At 48.2% G+C, this 18786-nt stretch overlaps 1 protein-coding gene across 1 annotated transcript in view; it reads right to left on the reverse strand.

Moving 5' to 3' along the window:
• Window positions 1-624: 624 nt before the first annotated feature.
• Window positions 625-18786, reverse strand: part of CYSTM1 (cysteine rich transmembrane module containing 1) — a 30520-nt gene continuing 12358 nt past the window's right edge. The window contains exon 3 of the mRNA XM_035559695.2: window positions 625-1117. Within this exon, the coding sequence (XP_035415588.1) occupies window positions 1011-1117 (107 nt within the window). The 3' untranslated portion in view covers window positions 625-1010. The remainder of the gene's footprint in view (window positions 1118-18786) is intronic.

An 18786-nucleotide genomic window follows, 5' to 3' on the forward strand; every position in this document is an offset into this window, starting at 1 on the left:
CATGCTGACCAGCCGGTTACTTACAAGCATCTGGCTCTTTTATCCCCTTACCTTGCTATTTTTCCACACATGAGCTGCTCCAAATCACTTCCCCCCGGCCTTTTGGTTGCTGCCCCCTAAACCTCCCATAGCAAGTCCTGGGCCAGCCTGAATGACTGTTGTCCCTGCATCCTGTTATATGTTCCTCCCTCAAGCAAGCAGCTCCATAGTCTGAGATGTGATGTGTGGCACTGGGTGTCATGCCTGGATGCTGAGGCTGCGGTTTCACAGGAGCAGCCCTGGAGGCGGGCCCAGACAAGGTGTTTGTATCTTGGTTTGGTTCCTGCCTGCCATTGGGCCCACGTGCTCTCTGGGCTTGTGGAGCTGGGCCCAATGAACACTGTGGTGGGCCTGGGAGTAGCCTGGCAGGGTGTTTGGGAGGAAGGTGCTGGCGGTGGTGGGGGCTTTCTCGTGCTGTTGCCTCTCTGAGCACCTCTGTGTTTGTGCTCTGCAGCAGGGGCACGATGCTGAAAACACCCATGTGGGATCAGGCCTCCTAACTGCTTGAAACCGGGTCCATCACTGCTGCACCACAGAGTCAGTGCAGGCAGGAGGCTGAGAACAGACAGTGATGGGGGAAGCACACTCTCTACAGGACAGATTTATTGAAACAATCGTGACCTAGCAAAGAAAATCAACTGTTGGCTTTAATTGTTGCATATATCTTCATTTCTAGGACTAAGAAAATTTCAACTGATAAATATACATTTCATCAGAATGCCTTTGGCTGAAATACACCACGAGCACATTCTTCAAAGTTACAACAAAAGTCTTAGAAATGTTAAAAAGGGATTTCCCTTTACTAAAATAAGGAGTGCACCCCCCACCCCAACAAGGTGCTAGGACTGACAGACAGGAACTCTTGGCTGTGCAAAGCAGAGCGTTGATTACAGTAACAGAAAGGAGTCAGAAGAGGAGTGGGGAGACTGCATAGCACTCAGTAAGAGGTATGAGAGGTGGCTTCAGCAGAGTCAGGTCAGCATGTCCCAGAGGCAGCAGCAGCAGAGCGCGGTCCAGCATGCCGTCAGGCAGGCGCTCTCGCCTGAGTCATCCCTTCGCCGCTCCTCCACGACGTACACTGCAGGGACAAGAGAGCTCAGTCAGTCAGTGCCCGTCTGCACCCCCGGCATTTCTGTTGGGTTGCCCATGCCTGCCGGAGACCAAAAGGGCAGTTATGCATCCCCCAAGGACTGCAGCAGGGAGTTGATCCTTGAAGGGTGCCTCCACTGATGCGCAGGTGAGTACATGCAGGAGGGCACGTGCGGAGCTCCCATGATGGGTCTGACAGACCCTCCAGCCATGGTTTCATCCCAACGGCAGCAGCAACCCATAGAGACCCACTGCAGACGGATGAGTCCCCAGATAAAGCACTTTATCCCCAGATAAAGCACTACTTCCACAGTCAGGTCCCGGCTGCTGGGACTGTGCTATGTTACGCTTTCAGCACGAGTAACTGGAGCAGATCAGCCGGGACCAGGCTTTCATAATATCACCCGCAGTTACTGAGCGACAAAACGGGCTCAGCCTGGAATGCACCTGCTTTGGGCAGGCAAGCTGCGCTCAGAGAGCAGAGCAGGAGCACTTGCCTGCACTGGGCAGCAGCAGCCTGCGCCAGTGTCTTGCAGCTGCCCTGCCACCTCTCCCTGCCCTCCAGCAGCCTGCAGCAGGGCTGCACCCTCCACGTCTTCTCCTGGAGTCTGAAGACTGCTGTTTTCAGACACCTCACCTCATGCTGACTGAGACTGAGTCTTCCCTTGTGTCAGTTAATCCAAAGAGATCAAGCATCTTCACTCTGCTTCTCACTCGGTCCTATCCTGAAGCCTGTGCCTGCTGCTCCCCAGCTCGGCTCTAGTTCTCTTTGAAGGAGGTGTTCGGAAGTGGACTTCACTGGGTTCCTTATAAACTGGGATGTGCGCCTAAAAGAAAGCAAGCGCTGCCCTGCAGCCAAAGCTAGAAAGTGCTGTTGTGGAGCGCGTTCCTGGGATCTGAGGATGAGGACAAGTTGTAATGAAGCAGACTGAGGTTAGTCTGATTAGCCCGAATATGCACATTGGTGTGAAGTGCTGCACTGACGCCCCATTTCACAGCTTGCCCTGCGGTTTTTCCACTGTGAGACGCACTTTATTGGCTATGTCACCGTTAATGCACAGATGTGTAGGGATCAGAACGCATGCTGTGCGGCTGGTTTATAGCCTATAAAACCTGCTCCATGGGTGTCAGGTATGTAAAAAATTGGTCTTCAACTCGGCAGCTCCTGGCAAGCACCAAAGCTCATCAACCTCCTTCAAGAGGATGTTTGAAAGGCTCAGATATCTGCGCTCTGGGATGCTCCCAGGTTTCCAAACCCCTGCCAGCAGACGCGGCAGGCACAGCCACAAGCCAGGCTCGTTCTCCTCAGATTGACTGTCGTGGTTGTTCCCACCACTGCCCAAAGCTACAGGGCTGGGGACCATGTGCTACAGCTGTAGTCAGACAGGGAATGGGCTGGGGACAGTCCGACCAGGCAGCAGCTTGCATTAAAGGGCAGGGGACTGTCACCATCCCCCAGAAACCAGCGAGCCCTGGGCCCTGCTCTCTCTGGAGAAGTGACCTTCCAAAGCGATGGAACCAAGTGTTTGGGAATAGCCACCCTGATTTATTAACTGGCAGAGGGGAGCTTTCCCCACTGGGCTTAAAGCTGCCGCTGAATGCCACCACCAGAACAGTGTCTGCGGTGATGGAGAGGACCAACTGGCATCTGCTTATGGTGTTAGTGAAGAGCAAACCGTGCTCCAGTGGAGGCTCAGCTCTACCACTTCTTGGAGTCCTGGCACAGAAAGGACTGAGTAGCTGGAAAACATCGCATCACTGACACCGAGCACGACCCACGGACATGCTGCTGCCATTGCCATCAGTGGTGTGAGCATGGCGGTATCAGACGTGCTGCTCCAGGAGAAGCCGGTCCCCAGAAAAGGAGGGAAAACCAGAGAAGAAATGCCAGCATCCCAGCAGTCTCCTGCCAGGATTTCCTGGGGACAGAATGAGCTGGGAAGTCTGTCCTTGGAGGCCGCAGCAGATTGCTTGTCTGCTATCTAGACATCCAGAGGTGGTGTGAGCTTGCTTTATACCCTCTATCCTGCCTTCAGGATCCCAAACTCCACTATCTCATGGTCACTGCATCCAAGAATCTCATAATATCCTGAGTTGGAAGGCACTTATGCAGATCATTGAGTCCAAGGCTACCTTTGATCTCCAGATACCCAACAAGTTCTTTGTTGAGTATGAGATCGAACAGAGCACCTCTTCTTGCTGGCTCCTCTGTCACTTGGAAGAGACTGTTTTCAGCAGGGATCTCCAGAAACCTCCTGTAGTGCTTATGCCCTGCCGTGTTGTCCTTCCAGCAGATGCCAGGGTGGTTTATGTCCCCCGTGAGGACCAGGGCTTGCAAGTGTGACACTACTCCTGGCTGTCAATAGAGGGCCTCACGTGCCTGGTTTATGTGGTCAGGTGGCCTGTAGCAAACACCCATTACAATGTCACGTATTCCTATCTTCCCTTTAATCCTAATCCATAAACGCTCAGTTGGCTCTTGGTGATTTCAGCTTGCTTTTAGTTCTCACTGCCCTCATCTGTTACCAATAAACGATACATTACTTTAATCTAGCTTACTGAGTCTGTTTTGCCCATGTCTGTAATTGGTGAGTGATCTCCCTGTCTTTATCTCAACCCATGAGTTTTTTTTTCCCCCCATCATATTTTCTGTCCTTTTGAGGGAGGCTGAGAGAGTGGTGCAGTGATATGCAGCTGTCCAGTGTTGAACCGCTGCATCCCAACAAGATCACAGCCCTGCAACTGCACGTGCCCGTCTAACTCATCTTGCTTCTTCCCCATACCTTCAGTGTACATGCACAGAAGAGAGAGCACCCACCCCCCGAAGCAATGTGTTCCAGTTGCATTAACCTTCATATTACTCGTTACAGACCTGGTGATGGAGCAAGTGGCTCTGTAAGCACTGGCACCTATTACAGCCCTTGGGGTGGATGCAGCTCTGCCAGCAGTACCTCATACATGAGTCCAGTGTGCTGCCTACTGTCTCTGCCAGCCTCCAAAGCCAGTTCAGGGCAGATGAAGAGTTTCCTTTTGGTTCCTCCTCACTGAGCTTGGCTATCACACCTGCAACTGCAGCACAATTTGAAGGCGGGCACATGACCTTCCTTAGAGCTTTCTTGGGTCCATTTGTTATGGCCTACATGAGAAACAGAAGAGTCTGACCCAGGCAGATAGGTATTGCTTTGCGTAGCTGAACGTGTGGCGTTGACAACGAGAGGTCTGGGCAGGAGAAGGCTCCTGTTGTCAGCCTGATTCTCCTGGCAAGCTTCATGCTCAGAAAAAAACATTCCTCCTCCTTCACTGCTTCAGTTCTCTCCAGAGGAGCGGGTGGAGGATGATCTGGCTCATGCTTACACCATACTAAAATCCTGCTGTCATCATACTTCACAGGTGGCGTACAGAGTGGCAGAGCCCAGTGAAAACTCCCAAATCCGTACCCTCAGCTAGAGTCTGCATCCCCCACCTCAGGGAGCCTCCCCCTTGCCAGCTGGAATAACAAAGAGGAGGCAACTCCTGCTGTGCAGGCACAGCCCAGTTCCAGAGGAACCCCAGACGTCTCTGGCAGAGCACCACTGCCCGTTCTGCTCTTCTCTCCTAGGCTTCCCAGCTACACGTCAGGCACGCACCTCCTGTCCCTCAGTGTGAGGCGGGAGGAAAGCAGGACCTAACAGGAGCCACGCACAGACCAGGGCAGTGCAGGTGCCCGGGCTGCAGAGCAGTGCTGCAAGCAGCAGGGCCAGCTACGGGAGGCTGCACGATCTCCTCCCCGCAGCCTCTGGCCAGGGCAGCGCTCCCCTGGGTGGAGAGCCCCTTGCTCAGCTGTGGGAAATGGAGAAGCTGTGCCTTGCTTTCCAGAAGAGAAGTCGGCTTTACAGAGCTGCCCATGCAGGCTTACTTTTCTTTCCTGACCGGCACTGCTGGGAGAAGCTGCACAGCCAGACATCTGATCTCCTTACGCTCCTCAGCCGAACGGCATTCGCCCCTGCAGCAGGCAGTGCCCAGCACTGACTCAGCTTCTGCCTTCCTGCCTGCCGTAACGCAGAGCTGCGACGAGAAGTGAGCCCTTGCGCCACACAATGCCTCTGTACAGACCCAGTCACACGACCTCGTTCTTCAGGAAGGAGAGCAGTGGGCAGGGTTGCACAGAACAAATCCAGCTTGCAAGGACTGAAGGAGGCAGTTATGTTTCAGGCTGGGAAAAGCCTTCGGGCTTCTTTTCCTGGCAAATCCAGGAGGTCTGAACAAGCAGCTAGCTTTCTGGTGCCTTTGTTTCCTCTGAGAAGGGCTCTGTTACAATGAATGAAGACCAAACACTTATCAATTGATACAAGAGCCCTGTATGAAAAGAGGACATGCGGTTCTTCAGCGGTGCACGCTGCCTGCTGAAGGGCACACGTGAAGGGCAACAGCTCCTCGCTGTTAAGGGGAAACCCCCATCACCTCCTGCCCACAGTCGGATGGGAAAGGATGCTCAGCAGCTCCTGCCATCCCTCAGAGCAAGCAGGTGAGGGTGTTTTCTCCGTGGCTGCTCAGGAAACTTCTGAACTAGCTCACTGTGCTTGCAGCCTGCAGCAGCACTGGTTTCTACCCGGCTGCTAGGTGCAGTTCAAGCTGTCCTATTTCAGAGCCACGGACAACTGGATTGCTGCTGACAGAGCACTGCCATACCCCAAATTCAGGACCACAGTGCCCTAAGACATCCAGATTCGTGCAGTAAAGGGTCTGGGAGAACATGTAGGGAAGCCCTGGGATTCCTGGCAGTACGGAGGCAGCAGGCTGACTCTGTCCTCTGAAAACATCAGCAAGAACCTAAACTTGCTACAGAGCAAAGTCCTTGCAGCTTCAGCCTGAGCAAGACCCAGGAGAAGTCTGGCACCCTCCCGTGCCCCAGAAATTCCTCTGCAGCATGTGATGCTCCCAAATCTGGTTGGTGGACACTGTGAGGTTACATGGCTTCGGTGGCACTGCCTCACATCTCCTCAGCTTGCCGCTGGAAGACAAGAAGCTGAGAAAGCGCTCTTTGCTGGAGCAGCGGAAGGACTCCCAACTTCCCATGCTCAGATACGGCACCGTCCGCTCGGATGAGCAGGGGAGCAGCACTCTACCTCTTCCACCAGCCTGTGTTCCCAGTGCAGTGACTGCCGCTACTTTCCTGATTTGAAGATGCTGATTTCAGACTCCAGAGCTGCTACCTGAAGTTAGGTATAGCTTAGTCTGTACACATGTGCTAACTGCCCAAGAAAAAAGCAGGCAGAACAGGTAATACAGTTCGGGAATGAAGAAAGCTGTATCTTCAGGCACAGCCAAAGCACCGTTCTGGGAAGAGCTCTCAGACCACTGCCTGTCATGGTGTTGTAGCTCAGCTATAAACTACCAAAGAGCAATGGTAGAGAGCATGCAAAAGGCATGAGTTGTCAAATGATACACTAACACTAATGCAATTCTTGCAGGACTAATAAGTCTTTCATTTTACCACACAAACCAATAAAGGATTTTGTGGGTTTGCTGATAACTCAAAGATCCGTAAAATCAAGTTTAACTACATGATCTACTGGAAGACCGCGCTGTATCCACACCTTAAAGCAGAGCTGAAGCATGATGCCCTGTGCAATTTCTAGTAACCTGTCTATGGCTGCAGGCATACAAGAAGAGTTTGCCTAAAGTATTTATGATTAATCCATTAAAATTTTTAAACTACAGCTAAGTGATGAGGACATACTGACGAAGCATATTTCAAGTACATATCAAGTACGGTTATGAAACACTTGCTGAAATAGTAAGTCTCAGCGGGGCAGCTCTGCCACCACCAGTTCACAGGGACAGGCTCCAAACACTGCTTCAGACAAAGCAAGAATCTGGTTTGAGAGGAAATACAACTACCAGTGACGGTTTTCAGACTTTGACAGCACCTGGGCAATATCCTAAGTAAAAATGACCTCCTCTCCTTTATACTTTGAATTTAATGATCGCTTTGAAGATTCATCTGCGCTTCAGAAAGTGTGGATACAATTCATCAGACATACACGCCAGAGAAACTTTAACTACAGCTATATAGTATTAATGCTAACAAGCTTCTCTCATCAGCCAGTTGGGTGTGCAGCTTACGCAGGAGAGGGTAAGAGCAGACCAGGTGAGGGCTGGTTGACCATTCACTTGCAGCTATCAAAGTGCATAGAGTAAAAAACAGTTCAAAGGAAGGCTAGATAAACAGCCAAGCTCTCATTAAGCTAGAAACATCCTACAGCAATTCTTTTATTTTGGACACTAAGCAGTTGAACATCAGCTTCAAAGCACTAATACAAACACAGCGAACAACCCAAGGAAGCCAAGAGAAGCCAAGAGCGTGTCTTACAGCACCCTTATTCCCTCTTTCTAGTCTATGCATTAGCGCTGCTTTAAAAGCAGAAGATCCTCTGTAAACAGGGTTAAGATGTAGCATACTGAAACCCTAAGCACCTTACCCAAACCACTGAAAATAAGTAAGTTTAGCTGAGCATGTTTGTGATGTCAGCCAACACCTCCCCAGCTCACTTTATCCAGCAGTTTCCCAGTACTCCTCCTGCTCAGCAGTCTTCCATTAACAGAGATCAGGTTGCCTGCTGCAATAAGTTCCACAACAAAAAAAAAAACAACCCAAAATATGTCAATCAAGGAAACGGCTGTTTTTATATGCTTCATGGCTGTTTTTATATGCTTCACGTCAGAAACCTGAATGGCTCCGAACAAAAGCCAGCCAGCTCGCTGTGGCACACCTTACTGGGGACTTCATTACCTCCTTTGCGCCTCTTTTTTGTCCAAGGTCAAAAACTCCAAAGATCTCCCATGATGTGCCAAAGTCTCTCCTGCTACCAGCAGAAACCCATTAGCACTCTGGGACTGGTGATCCAATAGAGAACAGAAATAAGGGTGATTACTCTCGGAGGCATTCAAGCTGTTTTTGTTTTTAAAAGGCTCACACTTTGCCACTTCCACTGTTTTTTCTGAAATAGGATGGAACAAGGTATAAACTGAGCAGACCCTCCCATCTTCTAATCAGCTTTAAGGACTGCAGATCACAATGAATCATGCTTGCTCTGAATATGGCAGCACTCCCTGTAATCACACAGTCTGCACAATCCAGTGCAAGTAACTCCCACTTTGTTTTTAAAACAAATACTACAATACTTTGTTATTTCACATACATTCCGCTTTATCTTACGCATACATATTTTGTTTCTGTTCACACCTAATTGATCTAGTGGGTGGCATCCCTGCCTGTTGGCAGGGGGTTGGAACTGGATGATCTTTAAGGTCCCTTCCAACCCGAGCCATTCCATGATTCTGTGGTACGTTAATCATTAGCTCCATGAGGGAAAGGCCTGAGCATTACTTTTCACACGGTTTGGTATAAACTAAAATCATGACCTTAGACTTAGCCCAGTGCTTTAATGGGTCTACAAGGACTGCTATACAGTGATAGAGGCTCTGCTAACACAACCAGACCATGCTTTCCAAGGGCCCTCGCACAGACAGCACTGCTCCATTCAGGTGTTGACTTACACAGAGAACCCCTTGAAAAGCAGGGAGCAACAGCAGCCCAGAGCCCTCAAGAGGCCTTTGAGCCCCCCCAGACACTTTGCTGCATGCCAATGGGGCTCTGACCTTTGTCCAGCTATTTCAGGGATGACATCCATGTACAAAGCAAAACCTCACTTCAAGCAAGCCACGAACTTGGCCACCTGGGGAAAAGCGAGGCACTCACGCCCAGGGATCCCACTCAGCTGGGGCACCGGCCAGCTGCAGAGATCCTTCCTGCCTCCTGAGGCTGCAGGGCTAGGAGCACAGGAACAGCAACAGGTCACGTCTGCTGCTTCTTTAGCTTGAGCTGCATCCCAGCACACAGCCCCACTCTGCGTGCAAACAAGTCAGATACACTCCTAGTTGCTGCGAACGAGGCAAGTCCAGGAGCATGCAAGAGGAAGCAGAAACAAGCAGGTCACCAAACACTGCTATGCAGACTAAACTCATCCCATACTATCTAAACGGCTGCTTGCCAGAGTGACAACTGTTCAGACCACAAGTGTTCGTTAATACCATAGCTTTCTCCTCTGGGAAGAAGCGCGCGGTAGAGAACGGACCAATAACCTTTTCCCCCATGTGATTCAAGTGATTTTATCACAGGCCACTTCTGCACCAGAAGCCTTGTTTTAGCTTGTCCAGACAGCAAGTGAGAAGCCTTATTTAATAAGACGAAGATAAAAATCTTGACGAACCTGATCTCCTTCTATGACCAAGTGACGCACTTAGTGGACAAGGGAAAGGCTGTGGATGTGGTCTACCTTGACTTCAGTAAGGCTTCTGACACCATTTCCCACAACATTCTCCTCAAGAAACTGGCTGCTCGGGGCTTGGACTGGCGTACGCTTCGCTGGGTTAAAAACTGGCTGGATAGCCGGGCCCAGAGAGTTGTGGTGAATGGAGCCAAATCCAGTTGGAGGCTGGTCACTAGTGGTGTCCCCCAGGGCTCAGTGCTGGGGCCGGTCCTCTTTAATATCTTCATCGATGATCTGGACGAGGGGATCGAGTGCACCCTCAGTAAGTTTGCAGATGACACCAAGTTAGGTGCGTGTGTCCATCTGCTCGAGGGTAGGAAGGCTCTGCAGGAGGATCTGGATAGGCTGGAGCGATGGGCTGAGGCCAGCTGTATGAAGTTCAACAAGGCCAAGTGCCGGGTCCTGCACCTGGGGCGCAACAACCCCAAGCAGCGCTACAGGCTGGGAGATGAGTGGTTGGAAAGCTGCCTGGCAGAGAAGGACCTGGGAGTATTGGTCGATAGTCGGCTGAATATGAGCCAGCAGTGTGCTCAGGTGGCCAAGAAGGCCAACAGCATCCTGGCTTGTATAAGAAGCAGCGTGGCCAGCAGGGCTAGGGAAGTGGTTGTCCCCCCGTACTCGGCTCTGGTGAGGCCGCACCTCGAGTACTGTGTTCAGTTTTGGGCCCCTCGCTACAGGAAGGACATGGAGGTGCTCGAGCGAGTCCAGAGAAGGGCAACGAAGCTGGTGAGGGGTCTGGAGAACAAGGCTTACGAGGAGCGGCTGAGGGAGCTGGGGTTGTTCAGCCTGGAGAAGAGGAGGCTCAGGGGCGACCTCATCGCTCTCTATAGGTACCTTAAAGGAGGCTGTAGCGAGGTGGGGGTTGGTCTGTTCTCCCACGTGCCTGGTGACAGGATGAGGGGGAATGGGCTAAAGTTGTGCCAGGGGAGGTTTAGGTTGGATATTAGGAAGAACTTCCTTTACTGAAAGGGTTGTTAGGCATTGGAATGGGCTGCCCAGGGAAGTGGCTGAGTTACCATCCCTGGAGGTCTTTAAAAGATGTTTAGATGTAGAGCTCAGTGATATGGTTTAGTGGAGGACTTGTTAGTGTTAGGTCAGAGGTTGGACTGGGTGATCTTGGAGGTCTCTTCCAACCTAGATGATTCTGTGATTTAATACTGTACAACACTATTTGAATAATATTTTTTAATACAGGTTTAAATGCTGCCTGCAGCAAATTGCTAAGACAAGTCAGTCTGTGCATCTGGTTATACCTTCAAAGCTTTCTTACCTAAGTTTTCTCAAAGTCTTTCCATTCAGGATGGAGTCCAGAGAAGAGAAAGTTAGTACAAGGGTGTTAGCTGCAGTCAAGGGATGCAGAGGTGATAGCGACCAGAAATCCAGCGTTTGAGGCATGCTTTGGGATGTGCACTCCAGGTACACAGACCCAGCACCACAAAAGGAAGGATGACACAATTAGACCTTCCTAGACTGCAGCATATCCTGTAGTACATCCCATGCTAGCAGCAAGCATGGAAAAGAGGGGCTGCACTACTGGGGAACATGTACTTCATCTAAAACTTTCCCATTAGCTTCCAACAGGCTCTTCTCCACACCATGCCTCCTTCCATGCCCACAAGACCTCCTGGGCAGAGCTAGGGCACAGATGCACCTAGCAGCTCCCTTGGCAAGAAAAACTTCCTTCTCTCTGTGGACACATCTTAGCAGCTTCATACCTGTGAAATTATATTCCCCAGTCCTCCAGCTCTGTCCTGACCAGAGGTTTTCATAGTACAAATACTCTACCTACACCGTATTCAAATTTCAGGAAAAGCCTTAGTGGATTCATAAAACAGACACCTGCCAGAGCCAGGTGGAAATACAACAGTGAACTCCCGAGCAAAAAAAAACTAAAAAGTTGCAAAACACTCAGAGTTTCAGGATACCCAGCTATAAACATGAACAGCTCTACTCCCAGATCTACCTGAGCCAAAATCAAGTATCGTGCAGGACAACAACCAGTGAGCACAGCCAGTTTCACCTGCAAGTCCCCTACACCACCCAAGAGCTGCTGCTGCTGCAGCCTGCACTCAAGCAGAAGGTACTACCTGCAGTTTCCCACACTAGCATCACTGTCCAGTGGCTGCACAACCTCATCCACCAGGGTGGTAAAGTCCCACCAACCCAAGAAGCCCTTGTGGTCACCCTGGAGAGCTGTTTCAGTTTTCAGGGAGCTGATAAGGCAAGACATTTCAGGAAAGCGACCGCAGAGGCATGCCAAGCAAGCACTTTCAAGAGCCAATGCTGCATTGTCTGCATTTAGCACAATGGTGAAGTTTCTTTCTCACAGACTGCGTGTGCAGAGCACAGGGTGCCTCTGACCACAAGCCCTGCAGAAGATTTTCTTGCAGCTGAGCTCTGGGATGGGGAAGAGGCGAGCTTCCTCACCTGAACACACAGGGATCACATGGAGCTGTCATTCAGAGACTGAGACAACACAGGAAGCCTGTGGAAATGACGCTAACCAGCATTTATGGAGTGCAGATGTGCTCAGGAAGAACTCTACATCTCTGAGAAGAAGGGCTACAGGCACTTCTTAGGAGGAAAGCATACCTTATACAGCAGGTACTTGGGCTCTTCTGGGGTAAAGCAGGTACCAGCCAGCTCTCTGAAGCACTAGAGATGCTGCCACACAGATCAGGAAGCATTCAGGAGACAATGCCACATGAGAAGCCAGCTTCTCCCCCGTTCAAGGGTACGGTAATTCAGGGCTTCAGATCCTTCAATTTTCTTCCATACTGCAACAAATACTGATGCACAGACATCTCCCAAACCTACAGAACTTGAGAACTTCCTCTAACATTTGTTTTTCCAAGAAAATCCTAATTTAGTCACAAAGCAAGGATCAATTTTCCACCAAGTCAACTGCAAAGATAAGAACAGCACACTCCTCAGCTTGAGCCAGGGTTTTAAGTGAAAATCGTCCTTAGTTCCACATTTAAACATGTCCTGGCTTGGAGGATTTTATGCAGCACAAGCTTGGTCTTACACGGGTTTTAAAAGAGTGTTTTGGGTGACAGACAGGAGGGAAAAGTCCAGTTTTAAAGCAAACTGAACATGTCACAATGAACAGTTGCTCAAGGTGACGAGAACGCCCCTGAGCAGTCCCTTCAGGGCTGGAGCACGACAGTCTGTGCAGCTCCTTGCCCTACACCACCTGCTGCTTGCCCGGGGTAGGTGCCCAGCTAACAAAGGCTGTCCAGAGTGGCAGCCTCTTTCAATCCAGTCAGCTATGGGCCAGACTCTTCAGGGTTCAGCCAGTTTTTACGAAGCATGTTTTCAGAAAAAGGACCTGAATTTGGAAATCCTTTCCTTTGCATTGAATTTTTCTCAGATTACCTTCTTAGGATTGAAAAGCAGGTAAGGTTAGAACACCTCAAACATCAGCGCCAGGACAGTGTTGTCTGTCAGCAAGCAGCCCACGCTGTTTGTGTAGCCAGCTGGCATGAGCCAGGGACAAAAAGAGGCATTACACAGCAGGTCTGGGGAAAAGAGAACACCAGGTTAAACAAGCACAGCATCATGAGAAGCAGGTAAGGGAACACCTGCCAACTTAGTTGTGATTCCTGACAACTTTTTGCCAGGATCCCATCTGTCTGGAGTTGCAGGTGCGGAAGATACAAGAACAGTTAAACTAAATGCTACGGTAAGCTGCTAGGAAAGGTTCAACAGACAAAGAGAAAGCCTGAGGGAACTGCTACGTGTTGCCTTCCAAGTAAACTTCTACTGTGGAAGGCTGAACTCAACTTGGTTCAAGAACTGAAGGGTTAATCACTGAAAGGCACCTAGAAGTCTAACAAGAGCGATTACAATCCCCTCCTTCCCACACTGAGAGCCACAAAGAGGAAAAATCCACGCCTCTAGCAGAAGGCAGCGTCTCTGTAGCAGGGTGACCTGTTCATTCTTGCAGCTGGCCAAACATTAGGAGGCAGGCATCATCACCATGACTACTGCTCTTATCACAGCAAGCTGTGCTACCAGTGGCCAACTTGCAGAAATAAGATTTCCACCCTTGCGTACAATAGCTCAAATGCAATACCGAGCTCTGTTTGCCATCAGCTGGAACGGCTGCTGACAGAGCCTGGTTCCCTTTAGCACAGAATCACACAGCCTTATCTATTATGTTATGTATCAATGGGAAAAAAAAAAAAAAGATCAAAGCTGTGCAAACTGCTAACATCAAATAGTTTTTTCAAAATTACGTATGAAGAATGTCACTTCGTACTTCGGCCCATTCCACTTCTTACAGTACGTTATCAATAGCAGCGTTACATTTCACCTCTATTTTATGGTGACAATGAAGTACCTGATGACCAGTCAGCAGATATTTTAGCTTCCTTATGCCAGGCCACATTGTATTAACTCTATAACAAAAAAAATACTGGTGGGGCAGCAAGATATTTTTTGGATATTTTAGGGAATTTCTCCTAAGCAAGCATTCTGCTGCTCAAGAAAGTCTGGCTCCTTATGTCGAGCTCCATGCAGACACAATTGTCCTACTGCTGCATCCCTCCCAGTTTTGTTCTGGTGCAGGCGAGGTCTCTTTAGCTACTGAAAGAACTTAGAGATGTCAAAGGGTAAATCTACTGTATTCCAGGAGCTCGCACTTGCAGACAGATAATGACAACAGCCCTCAGTTTTTACAGCAAGAAAGATGCAGACAGAAATCAACACAAGTCAGTTTACAGAGCCAGGAAGCTGGATTAGATATCCAGAAGGATAACATCCCTCAAGCTCAGCATATAAGTTATCAGCTGTAAAGGTAAAAGTCAAGTTGTCTACTTATGAACAGAGCCAGTTATGAGCCCTTGCAAGATGCAGGTGATGGTGCTTCTTTGGAGATTTTGCTACTGGTAGCCTATGTAAGCCCAAATACTAGCTAACAAAACAAACCCCCAAAAAGCATCACAAAAAACAGCCTGGCATGGCTGTCAGTTTCAAGCCTAGCAGTATTCAGTATTGAGGCAGCTAGGGTGCCTATGAGAGGGTGCAAGCTTGCATGCACTGGACTTTAGGAAAAGGGACATGGGACCATCAGCCACCATCCAATTTAGACATGAGGATATCATGGGGGACGGTGTCAAATGCTTTGCACAAGTACAGGTAGATGACATCAGTTGCTCTTCCCCTATTCAGACGGTCATCATGGTTAACTAATTCTATACAGAGTCTGGAGTAGAATATGCTTGCTGTCCTCATTCAGCCTGTTCTAGACCGCACCTTCCTTCAACAAGCTGTCAGGTATGTCCCCCCGTTCAATGCCATTTTGAAAAAAGAGGGCAACATCCTCCCTCTAACACCTATTTCTAGCAGAGTTATTGCTGACTTGAAAGTCAGTTTCTCTGGTTGAGTTCCCACTTCCTGAGCAGTGCAGGAGCCAGCCCTGCTGCCCAGGAGGAACGTGGCTGTAGCACGGGCACCAAGTAGACCTGGTGTCACTGGCGCCAGTGCTGTGAGCAGCGCAACTCAGACTGGGGAGCCTGCGATCAGCAGCCTGTAGCACAATGGCACAAGGCTTACCTTGGCAGTTCATCAGCTTCTCAGGAGCATGGGCGGCAAAACCAGTGCTAAGCTTAAGCTGTTCCCTGTTGTATCTCAGGCACAGTTTTTTTTATTTTATTTTCTAAATATGGAGAGTGAGCCGTATGAGTTTTCTTCTTCAAGGACCAATTGGAGATGCTAGGTACATCACTCTTCCAGACAGACCACGGATCGTTTGATTAAAAAGAATATTGCCACTATGGAAATGATACTTTACATCAGATTTTGATTGCACATATACATGAGGACCTATATGCATACCTGAAGACAGATATTTAGATCCAAAGTGCCTCAGCAGCAATTATTTCCATCTGTGGATCCACTGAGGATGCACAATTGATTACCTCCACACATTAGCACATCAAATATAATTCACAACAGAAGAGACCACCCTTGCAGTTTGCCTACACAGTAAAGCATCTAGGCATAAACACTAACATAGAGCAAATTTCCTAGTTCTCAGTGTGGACACACATTTGTTCAGAAGTACCACTGCAATTCCTTGGAATAGCTTAATTCATAAGATTAAGCAAACACACCTGGAAGAGCAAAACATACACTCAGAGGAAAGCAACCATACAGTAGCTCTTCCCAGATAACTGCTTGGAAACACATGGACTGACAAGCCACATTAAGTCCTGCCAGACCAGCTAGCTAGACATCAACATCTTAATTAAATTTAGATGACAATTTTTGATGTTAGAAGTTCAGCCACAGAAACAGATATATAACATTAGCATAATGGATTTTTTTTAAAAATCATTTTTTAAGGGCTATGAGTTATATATTAGACACTCCTGTAGGTGATCATTAAACCAAGCCCCACCAAAAGCTATCTCAGAAAACTTCTGTTAAGGCATCACAGAACAAAGACCAGATTTCTGCATGATGGACTGGCCAAAGGTGCAAAAACAGATGCTTAACGGAAGGAGAATCGAGAAGAGGAAAAACTTTTGCAGAAAAACAGAATTATAGACTTGACTTCATTCTACAAACATTAATAAATATCCTTTTACATAAGCAAACAACACATTCCACTGAGAAATGTAATCCTTCTTTTAAATTTTTACTGTTTTATGGAGCACATGAAAACATGTGCTACTGAGAGTTACAAGCATGACTTAAGCAATAAATGATACTTCATCTGTTATCACTTCGCTGAAGGTGGTGCCAGCAAGAAGCAGATACCAAGCAACGTGCAATACTGCGATAAGCAGTTTGATCACTTTGGACATTTTGAAGAGCACCTCCAAAAGCACTGCTAGAGCCCTGTAGTACTTGTGACTTTGACTCTAGCATTTTGTTTTCTTGCATGTTTTGGGGAAACGAAGTGCTGAAGAGTGCACACATGGCCCAAGTGCTGGAAATACTTGGCTTCTGGTTGCAGCTAAAATGCTGATTAAAAAAAAAAAGATATAAACTGTAAGGAATTAAATTTGTGGGTTTTTGTTTGTTTTTCTTCCTAAGTGGTTAAAAATAGGCACCTGAAACTGGAAAGCTCGAATGAAGCTTTTTTCTCAAGTGTGTTAAACATTAAAGAACTTTTTCCAAAATAATTTCTTAAGGCATGTTTACTTCTTCAGAAGTACCAAACTTAGCAGCTACTTTTATTTTCATAGTTCCACTAGTAAATTATTCTTTTGACATACGATCTGAACTGTGAGTTTGTCAGCGGAATACCATGTAGAGGGTTCTTTAACTCAGAGGTTCTGTGCAAATACCTATCACTGCGTTAGGCATAAACCTCCCCTCCCCCAATGACTCTCTTGTACCTTCTTGTTTGAAAGTTTCATCCTTGCTCTTGACATCTTATCTACGATTTGATTTTGTTTGTTAACACAGCAAAATATTTCTAGTGACTATAGCAGACTTCTGTTATTGCAAAGCCTGCCTTTTTGAAATATGGATATCAACTCTGGAATATAAAATGACTTGCGCTCCTTCCTTCTGCCTTATAGCATGCGGCGTTAACATAGTACAGATGAGAGACATAAGCAGCATCTGTACATCTACTGAGCATTACACAAATAACTCTCTGAATATAAAATCCATGTAGTACTGATCTTCTAGCTGTTTCTGTTTGATGTCAGTCACGAGTCATCAGTAAGGATTTGATGGAGGATAGCCACCATATTCTTTCACAGCTTGTTGTTATTAATAAAGCCTTTTAATTGCAACTTCATTGGATCTCTCTATGGGACACCCTGTTTGAGCAGGCTTGCTGTGGTTTAACCCCGGCAGGCTGCTGAGCACCACACAGCCACTCACGCACTCTCCCCCTGTATCTCATGGGTTGAGACACGGGCAGTTTACTGGGTAAAGCACAAGCTGCACACACAAGCACAGCAAAACAAGGAATTTATTCGCTACTTCCCATCAGCAGGTAGGCATTTAGCCACTACCAGGAAAACAGGGCTTGTCTTCCCAAGAAACCATTACACGTGGTAAGTGCCAGCACTCCAAGTGTTTTCCACACCCTTCTTCCTTCTCCCCGGCTTCTATTGTTCAACACGATGCCACATGGTATGGGATATCCCTTTGGCCAGTTGGGGTCAGCTGTCCTGGATCTGTCCCCTCCCAGCTTCTTGTGCACGCGCAGCCTCCTTGCTGGCAGGGCAGCACGAGAAGCTGCAAAGTCCTTGTCTTTGTGTAAGCACTGCTCTGCAACAACTAAAACATTGGTGTGTTATCAACACTATTTTCATCATAAACCATAAACACAGCACCATATGAGCTTCCACAAATAAAATTAACTCTATCCCAGGTAAAACCGTGACATAGGGGTTGGAACGGATGACTGTCAGAGGCCAACCTCAGCCGTTCCGGAATCACATTTACTTCAGTGAAAGCAACGCAAGTCACTGACTCCCAGGTTGAGTCCAGAGCCCACGTGGCTACAGGAAGCCAATTCAGAAACATGAATTGCCAGAAGATTATTGGTTTGTGGGGTTAAGGTGCTATTTCTGCAGAACAGTTGTGTGAGCTTCAGTTTGACAAAAAACTGTGCCTTTTGCAGCTCAAGCCTGGTCAGTGAATGATATCTGTCCTCTCCAAACTCCCAGCCTGTTCTCCATGCTGGTCACAGGTTTGTAAGTGGAAGAGAAACCCGATCTGAGCACAAGGGTGTTCAGTGCAGTTTCCTGATCAAGTCTGACATGGGATCCTTTCAGCATCCAAGGCAGCAGATCTGGCTCAGTGCCAGACTGTCCAAAGGAGCAGGACCTCTTCCTTCAGCTTCTGCTAGGGCATCCCTTTTTATGGCTACAGCAGCAAACTGACACTTGCACTAAGTAAAGGAAGTGTTCTACTTAGGAGACTGAATTTTTCTCCCTGAGAATACATGCCTATTAGAAAACTTCAAAACAATGTGCGTTTCTCAGGAAAAACCCTGGTTACACTTTGAGTACACATGGTGGCAGCAGTAGGAAGCATCTCTATGCTGATGCCTCCTCTTTCTGGAAGGCAGACCCTTGAGGTTTTCCTCTTTTACAGAGGAAGCTGAGCACACAACCTGTATTTACTTGTTATCACCAATACCAATTGTTCACTTCTCATATTTGGATTCTCTGGCCATACCTGCACCAGAAATTTCCTGACATCTCACATCAGTTAAAGTCCCCAGGGATACTTTCATGTACACTGGCTTCAGCAGTTGAATCCAAACCCACCATTTTAACCAAGAATACTGGAAAAACAAGTTCTTGAAAAATATCCTTCCACAGATCAGCCTGTCCAGCCATGTGTGTCAACTCTCCTTTGGATTCAC

This window comes from Cygnus atratus, chromosome 14 (genome assembly GCF_013377495.2).
Source record: "Cygnus atratus isolate AKBS03 ecotype Queensland, Australia chromosome 14, CAtr_DNAZoo_HiC_assembly, whole genome shotgun sequence".
NCBI classification, from domain to species: Eukaryota; Metazoa; Chordata; class Aves; order Anseriformes; family Anatidae; genus Cygnus; species Cygnus atratus.